The 9,212-nt window shown below is 43.5% G+C and overlaps 1 protein-coding gene across 1 annotated transcript; it reads right to left on the reverse strand.

The window, feature by feature from the left end:
- Positions 1 to 1,866: 1,866 nt before the first annotated feature.
- LOC113011023 (dnaJ homolog subfamily B member 6-like) lies at positions 1,867 to 9,054 on the reverse strand. Its single transcript, XM_026150398.1, has 8 exons — positions 8,402 to 9,054; positions 5,979 to 6,085; positions 5,439 to 5,548; positions 5,211 to 5,276; positions 4,548 to 4,658; positions 4,265 to 4,408; positions 3,949 to 4,153; positions 1,867 to 2,074 (listed from the first exon to the last, which is right to left on the reverse strand). Exons 2-8 carry the CDS (start codon positions 6,041 to 6,043, stop codon positions 1,969 to 1,971), a joined length of 807 nt encoding a protein of 268 aa, XP_026006183.1. The 5' UTR covers positions 6,044 to 6,085; positions 8,402 to 9,054; the 3' UTR covers positions 1,867 to 1,968.
- Between the last annotated feature and the right edge of the window lie 158 nt (positions 9,055 to 9,212).

Here is a 9,212-nt window from a genome sequence, read left to right on the forward strand (position 1 = left end):
GCATGCCAAATATCCTTGGGGAAGATACTGACCGTAAGTTGCTCTGCGATACATCCAACAGAGTATCAATGTCTGCGAATGTTAGTAAACACTTAAAACCATAGAAGAAAGTGCTTGGGTGAATGTGGCATGTTGAATGAACAAGAGGCTGTGAGGTCAGTTCCTTGATCATTAATATGCAAATCCTGGACAGGGAGGAACGCTGGTTTGAGTGAGGAACCAAGGAGGCCATTTACGTGAAAAGGAAAAGACCATCTCTGAAACGAGGAAGATGTACCTGAGGGTCCATCTGTCACCATCTTACAATGCTGTGATTGCAGCCATTCCCCAACTCTGTGTGAATGCTACTCACCGTCTTTGATCAGTGGTCATGACAAATTGCATATTAATGATCCAGGAGCTGACCTCACAGCCCATTGTTCATTCAGTGGGCTGGACCAGTTGTGCAAATGTACTGTTATAAGGTTGGAAACCTGCAGTCAGCTGAGACCGAAGAAGCCACCTGGATGAGTGACGAAATGTTTCTCCCACTGAAGACGTCCAGGTGGACAAAATCGACCTCTTGGGATTTACTTACCTGGAGGATTGAGCATGCATAATGACAAACGCATTGAATGTTTTTCAGTGTCACACAGGATGTTCACGATGAAGAAGACAGTTCTGGACAGCTGCTGCTGTGCCAGTTAAAAGAAAAGGATATCCCCCTGAAGGTGCTGGTGCAAACAGATCACGTCAGCAGACAGGTATGCTTCTTTCGTTAGGGGACTAGAGTCATTTGGCACAACCAACATGTTTTTGATTTTTGTTCTAACATAAAATAAATAGTCAACTCTGAGGCAGCTCAGAGAGAGAATGTGGTAGGAATATACTAAAATACTTGATGTACGTTTTCACTGCGGTCACTAATACCCCTTTAAGGTTTAAGACTAAATGTGTGGCCTGTTTTAGCTCCAAAGAGGAAGGAAACCACAAAGTTCAATGGGAAGATTCATTTTTCCTCGGTTCTCAGGCCGAAGATGTGATGTAATCCAGGCCTGTGTAACGACGAGTAAATCACTAAATCTGCAAGCAAGGAATTAAACTACTGTAAACTATTTCATGGTGGTACAATCGTTATAATACTGCTGACCGATACACCTGAGAAACTATTCATTTCAACACAGACTGAATAAATAAAGAGACCAACGAGTTTTTAACCACGATGGACACTGAAACAGAAGCTGTTCATCTAAATCCCTGAAAACTTAAAGCCAGAGCCAGCGAATATTTCAACATCCTGAAAACAGGATGAAACTCAAGATTTATTGGTTTACAAAGTACACAAAATTCCTTCCATATTCATTTGTCATTTATGGAACGCCTTCCATCAAAAGCTTTGACATTAAGACTTGACATCAACAGGTATACATGCATCATTAAATAAACAGAAACACAGGTATTAGAACATATAAAATTGCAAAACACATCCTACCAGCATTGTGTTTTTAATAAAAATAAATAAATTAAGAATCGGTTAGACACGCAATAAACGTGGGGTGCTGGGATAGAAACTTCTGACCCACGTTTCGAAATGAGAATCTTTTTTTTCCCGATTCAGATGAAAGAGCAAAGTCACGCCTCGTTGTGGATGACGCGAAGCTCAAAGTACTGAAATGGGGAAGAACATCAAAACAATACTGTGGTCCCAAACGTTAAAATAACACCACCCTGAGCAAAAATAAAGGACGGCTTCGATTCATAGACAACAACTAAATGCATAGAAAACCCTTGGAGTCAAAGTGTTGGTTAACAAATGAGAGTCAGCAGGGGAAGGACATGAATGGAACAGCACAACGTAAGTAACCAACTAATGAAACACAGCTATTATTACATTGTTTTGTTGCTTTGTTTATTCCACTGTGAGCTCAAGTTTTATTGGGATCTCGGTACTGAGGTAACACGTCTCCAGTGGAGGATGTTTGCGTGTCTTCACTTGTGTTCCAGTCGCAGCAGCTGCTCTTTGCCATTAATGGTTAATGAGCGTAGCCGGCCGTCCTCTTCCACCTCAACTCTCTCCTGACCGTTCTCTACAATTCTGCAGAAACAGAGAGCATTTACACCATCTTAATCGTGAAAATCCGTTTACACGTAAATGGGAGCAGCATTCGTACCGCTCGTCTGCTGGTGCAGTGTTTAGTCTGCTGAGATGTTGCTGAGATGATGATTAGGCCGGTGTAAACATGAGTCTAACTAAGCCTCACCTCCTACTTCCTTCCTACTCTCCTTAACTCCTGCCTACACTTCAAAAAAAGAGCTGTTTTTTTTGCACACTGGGTTTTTTGGAAACTTCCCTCCAAATTAAATGGCAAAAGTGTGTTTGGCTCTTTCTTCTTGATGCTGTTGTACTGAACAAAGTGCTGAAAATTACACCGGAAACACCTCTGGCTGCTTCTATACACCGATTCAAGCAACGGATCTTTTCCACTCCGAGGTCGCAATTTGACAAATGTTTCATGGTAAATGGTTCTTATATAGCGCTTTTCTGCTCATCTGAGCACTCAAAGCGCTTTACACAACTAACATTCACACACATTCATTTGGGGTTAGTATCTTGCCCAAGGATATTTGGCATGTAGACTGCCAGGAATGTGGATGACCGGCTCTACCGCCTGCTACAGCCACCCCATGTTCATGTTGGTTCAGTTTGAAATGAAACCATCCATTTGTCCTATGCACTGATTTGATGTGTCGTTTGCAGGCAGAAGTTGGAATTGATTTAAACCAATAAAAAAAGAAACTGTGTGAATGTGAGCACCTGTATGGAAAGTGTAACCTGCACACAGGAACACCGTGAAGAGTTAAAGGCACAAATGTACAGGACTGGTCCAAGTCTCGATTTTAAATTCACAGTAAGACTGTCCAAAAACATTCATTATCCATCATCTATCAGACCACGTTTAGATCATTTTATAAACATCAGGGATTCAAAATGCAATAAGCCACGTTTGATGAAACTGTGACTCTGTGGAAAGGTAAGAAACAAAAAATGTTAAATAATGGTAAGTAATAAGGCGACCTTAAACTGGCAGAAAGCATGAAGCATTTATTCATATCATCTCCGATCATCTGGCTTTTGCGATGCAAACATCCGTACACGGTGCTGATAGCAGTCAGGAAAAACCTGTGGCAGAAAGCTTAGACCTTTTTCTGATTGATACGATTTCCACAGCAGTTCACAACTATCAGTGACAAACGTGCCACTCAAGGGGTCCAGAACAGAACTCAGAAAACATAGAGCCAGTTATGTTGTTGGACATCCACACAACAGGTTACATGCACTGGAAACACTGGAAATCTTCTGGGTTACAAAACGCGAACGGTTTGTTTACATCAAAGTGACTGTAAGTATAAAGATTGTGGGCTTCTTCCCGCTCACAGACCAGGAACACATGGACATTACAAAGATGGCTGCCATGTGATGAGACTATTACTACAAGATCGCCGCTGTACTAAACCTCAACCAACGTCTGCAAAGCTGATACCAGGAAACCTTCAGCCTAGTCTGACTGATCTCAGCTGTGATTAAAAAGCATTCAGTTTTCATACAGTACATCCAGCTGAGGACGTTCCTAAAATTCCTCAGAATTCCTCTGAGAATCGGTGTCGGCCAGCTGCTCTCGCTTCATTTTTAACCTGTGAAAAGCTGCTCAAACAGCTGCTTCCCTGACAAGTGATGCATTGAAAGGCCTCACTGTGTTGCTACACCAGGACGCGGTGATTTGTGTTCATCTCTCATTAAAGTTCGCACGACTGTTTGGTTTAGAATTGGGCGACACGGAAGCTGAGCTCACTGATGACACCACAGGATGGAATAAAGATTTGTGCACGATAACTAAGAACACGTTAACCGTACGATGCACATCACTGCTATGTGAAGATTTTGTCACATGCTATCTGGCAGGTCAGTACCTTTTAGTAGTGATCTTCCTGCCGTTGACGGTCTTGGTGGAGGTAGACACAGATCGAAAGTTGCCCATGCTTCCTCCACCTCCTCCTCCAAAAGAGGTTGATGAGAAAGAGGTGAAGCCGCCTCCTCCCATACTGCCCATTGTTGTCATGTGACCCATGTGACCAATATGACCCACGGCGCTCATGGAGCCAAAAGAACCAAAGGCTAAAAGTAAAAAGTTGATCTGTTTAATTCATTTAAGCAAAAGATCAACGTTGCCAACAGTTTTGGAGCCACTCTGCAGCAGCGGGAGCTTTACGCTGGCTAACAGCTTACCTGGGTCAAAAGGGGAGAAGCCGGCACCGAAGGCTGGGAAACCAAAGCCCCCCAAAAAAGGGCCACCTGTCCGGCTACGACTTGCCCGGCTTTGGTGCCGCCGGCCACTACCAAAAAACGAGTCATCACTAAATGGATCTGCACCTGAGAGGAGAAAGAGTCAGAGCGCAAGAATAACTGAGAACCACAGCAGGAGGCCCAAAGTCTTCAAACATGCAGCTCAAAGCTGGACGCAGTCACAGACTCAGTGATGCAGCTTTGTTCAGCTGAACGGAGGTCTTACCAAAAAAGTCTGCAAACGGGTCTCTGGCACCAAAGAATTCCCTGAAAACATCTTCTGGGTTACGGAACGTGAAAGGTTCATGGAAATGCTCTCCATTGTGGAAGTGCGCCCCTGAAACATCAAGTCAGTCAAAAGTGATGTTAAAAGTGTACATCCGGCCGGAGCCGGAAAATAATTCCAATTCCTTGGAATCGTTAAATCTACCCGCCTAACGATGCCGCTTATCAGGTCTCGCACTCTCGCTATGATCAGCTGATTTCGTGTGTCGCTGGAGGGAAATAGTGACGCAGTCTCCAGCGTGGACATTCATTTTTATTATACAAAAGGATGAGAGTGCATGAGTAGTGTACTGCATTACTTTTAAGAAAAGTGTGTGTAATATGTGCAGTAATGACTGAGTGATGGGCCCAGCACTGATCACAACAAAGAGGGGAAGCACCTCCAACATGCACAAACATTTGAAACACAGCATGGAATTATTCTGTGGAAGGGAATTGATAACGGGAACTGGAAGTTCCATCCCTCTGTGCACGATTTGACAATCTCCATGGAAAATGTTAAAGTGAATGCGATCACATTGTAAAAATGCTGTAAATGTGATCTCGTGCCAGTGTTCAAACCAAGCAAACAAAGTTACAGGTGCATTTAAAAAGAGACGCTTACCTCTTCCACCGTTGCTCCCTGTCAGCCCCTCTTTGCCATAACGATCATATATACTCCTCTTGTTTGCTAAAACAGGAAAGTGACAAGTTTCAAAAGCTGAAAGCAAACTGTGGGAGAACAGTAAAAAATACAATACAGAAATACAAGGATCACCGAAGAGACAGTCGTGTGTTTTCACTGAGTCGACCTCAATGAAAACACACCGTCACACACAGATGTGATACAAACCATCAGACAGGACTTCATAAGCCTCCGACAACTCCTTGAACTTCTTCTCAGCCTCCTCTTTGTTCTCTGGGTTTTTATCTGGGTGCCACCTCAGGGCCAGCTTTCTGTACCTGCACACCAGAAGTAAAAGGTGCTGTTGCAGTGAAAACAATGAAAGCATGGCTTTTACCATCAATGAAAAAGTACAGACGTAAAAGAGCAAAACATGAGCACTTCTGATCTGAATTTTCTGACCAGATTTCAAAGTGAAATGTGCCGCCATGTGCCAGCTGAAGCCTCGAAGCACGCAGCACAGCGCTATGTTACGCGTCACGTTATTCATGTACATGTCAGAGGGGAAACTATTACTCTTCTCACAAAGGATAGTTCATTCAGCTCCCAGGTGGTGCAGATGTGACGCAGCTCTGCAGCATTTACCTGTTAGCTTGAACTCCTTCAGCAGTTTATTAATAAAGAACCAGACACAGCCTGAGAAAACTGCAGGCGATGGCATCTCTGTGCAGGTTCTCAGCTAGGACCACATTTAAAACTTCAACTCACGCTTTCTTTATGTCATCTGCAGACGCATCCTTCCGTACTCCTAAAACCTGGTAGTACTCCACCATGATGAGTGGATGACTGGAGAAACTTCAGAGAGCCTGGTGAACCTGAAACAGTGAAGACAGCCACTGCTTATTAGCTTGATCGACTTAGCAGTGAGAAAGTCTGCAGAAATGTTGAATTCATGCCTCTCTGGAAGACTTTGGATTTGAGGAAGTCTTTTTGTGGGATCGCAGTCAAACAATCAATTTGTTAAGAAATGTTCCAGACCGAGCCGAGTGCCTGAGATGTGTTTGCGTGGCAGCTGTAATAAGATTAGATCAGATTCTCTTAACAACAGATACGAAACTACACTGGCTCCTTCATTACCTTATTCAGCAAAGAGGCACTTCCAACGTGAAGCGCGTGTTGCATTAGTTTCTAGAGAAACCGAATGCTTTAATAAAAGTCAAGATGAATCAGGTTTCAGAAGTATAAACAGCTGGGTGCTGAAAGGAATTCTGTGAAACTCCACACAGAAATGGTGGTGCTGGTTCCCAGGATGTTCCTTCTGTGAGGCAACAGTGCACCACCATGCTGCCTCATAGGATTTAATTACTTCCAGGGTGGAGTACTGTAATTCGTTATTATCTGAAAAGTCTTCAGCTGATCCAAAAAGCTGTACTAAGAGTACTGACCGGGACTAGAAAGGGAGCGCACCCTTCTCATACTGGCTTCCTGTTAAATTCAGTGCTGAATTTAAAATCCTGATCCTCACATACAAGGTCTTGAATGATCAGAGCGGATCTCAACTTGAAAACCTGACAGTACCGTATGAGCCTGATAGAGCCCTTTGCTCTCAGGCTGCAGGCTCACTCGTGGTTTCCAGGATGGCAACTACGTCCTTTGTGTGACTGTTGGGTCTTTACCCACAACACGAAGCTGTTGTTGTGATTTGGTGTTTTAGAAATAAAACAGAATTGAACTGAAATTGAAAACTTTTTTAAAATGAACATTTATGCATTTCTCTGGCACAGGGCGTTTCCAGGGGTAATGGGTGGGACTGTGTGATATGGTGTTTTTATGCTCACTGTACACAGAGCGTGACGTGACATCAGCTGGTGCTTCGACCTCTTGACTTTTGTAACCTGGCACGTTGCGCCATGGCCACTGCAGCCGGGTTGAAGATACGATCGTGTTGGTTTTTATTACCATTTTAATGATATTCCAGCTCAGGAGTTAAAGGGGAACAGTTTAAAAAGTTTGCAAAGTCCTTGCTTCCAGTTGCGACTTCTTCTCTTCCAATATCAGCTCTCATGTGGTGGTATTATCTGAGGCGTCCTGCGCCTTAACCACGGGCAGCGATAGAGCAGTACAGAGGCTATACTGCCGCCCTTAGCCCGATCCCTGCTCTGGTACAAAAGGATTAAAAATAAAAATGACATTATCAACAAGAACCTTTGTGGTAATTTTTAAGGTCCCACCTGGTGAGAATTTAGTTAAAATAACAGGTTAAACTGGCCCAGTAAGTGGAACTCTTCCTTTAGAGAGGCAGCGAGGATCACAAAGCAAACATGAGCGAATGCTGTTGATGGCTGTGGGACACTGAATCAGATGCTGTGTCATAAGGTGGAAAAGGGCTCCCCCTGGTTCAGTGTAGGCAGGTTATGAGGTCTTCTGATCATTTTGAGTTATAATTCTGTGGATCAGTCATAATGTTGTACTTTATAGTTAGTTTTCATTTGGACTTTTTAATCCAGTTTAATTTGGAGAGCGGGCTTGCTCGCTTCAGTTTTATTGGTTGTAAACGTTTCGTTTCAGTCACTTTAGTTTAATTTCAACCTTAGTATTAGTCTTTTTATATGAGCGTTATTAAAGTATGGAGGGCATATGCCGTGATTCAGAAAAATCGGTGCAGGTATTACAACAAAAAACAACTTTTTGAAAGCAGCGCCACTCTTCAAATTAAAAATAACTGAAAGACTTTGACTCTTCCGAGCTCCACCTTTCAGTATTCTGAACATAAAGATGTAGTTCAGCCCTGTGAGCCCCTCCTGTGCACAGACGTGTGGCCTGAACATGAAGACCAACAGCTGTGTCTCGACTTTTATCTGCCAGCTACATAAATAGTCTGAAAACAGGCAGACTGAGAAGATTTAAACGTAAAATGGAAGAATGCCTTTCAGTTACCATCTGAACCGGACGAAAACTCACTGGGCTTCACTTCTCTGAGCGGAACCCAGAGTAGCTGCTGCTACCCGGCTAACAAGGGCTGAAAGAGCCGCTAATGGTAACAGCGAGAAGACTAAACATAAGTATATTCAACAGAAAGCGACCTCACTGAAACACTACTCGTACCAGTAGCTGCTTGGCGAACCTAAAGTAAGCTAGCTCTGGCCGGCAGTAAACAAAAGTCGCCATATCGTGAAGGCTATCAGTCTTACCCAGCGGAGGATCGGCAGCCTGCACTCTCAGTCGGTTTGTCGAGCAGACACACGGTCTGATAATTGGGACGTGACAGAAACTAAAGAGGTTTATTCATCTTCAGCAATCTGCACATTCTCAGATTTAACACAACGTCCTGTTTCTTTCTTCTTCCCCGCCTCGCGTCTTCTTTAGCTACGACGCTTAACAACAAGCTTAGCGTCTCTATACCGCCGCCCACCGGACACAGGCTGCATAGCTGCTGACCACTCGCTGAAGTGTCCAGGATTTGGACAATCATTAAACATTTCCAAACAGACGTATGGGAATTCGTCTGTCGTATACTTTTACCCACTGTCAGTATTCACAGCATGCTCCGTGTCTAACACCAGCACTGTACAGAACCTGGATACAGAAACTTCTTGAACACGCATGCCACAAAGACATGCATGCTAGGTTCATTGGCTGTAGGTGTGCACAGTTGTCTCTCAGCAACAGATTGGTGACCTGTCCATGGTGAACCCCACCTCTTGTCCCACAACATCTAGGATGGGGTCCGGCCGAAATATGACAGTGAATGAATTACACTAGGAGAGCATCAGCTGATTCTCTGGAACCTTTGTCTGGTTGGTTCTAGCTTCTGGTGATTACCAGAACTTTTTGATCCAGGTGTTTTTCATGTGAACTTTCTATGAAATATATTAAAAAACAAACACTTGAATACCTCTTGAGTTATTTTTCTCTTAAGGTATCCTGCTTTTGTTCCATTTCTTTTCATGCTCAGTCCATACAGGTAATGTGAAGTATCGGCTATTAAAAATGAAACGAAGT

The sequence above is a fragment of the Astatotilapia calliptera genome, chromosome 18, assembly GCF_900246225.1.
Source record: "Astatotilapia calliptera chromosome 18, fAstCal1.2, whole genome shotgun sequence".
NCBI classification, from domain to species: domain Eukaryota; kingdom Metazoa; phylum Chordata; class Actinopteri; order Cichliformes; family Cichlidae; genus Astatotilapia; species Astatotilapia calliptera.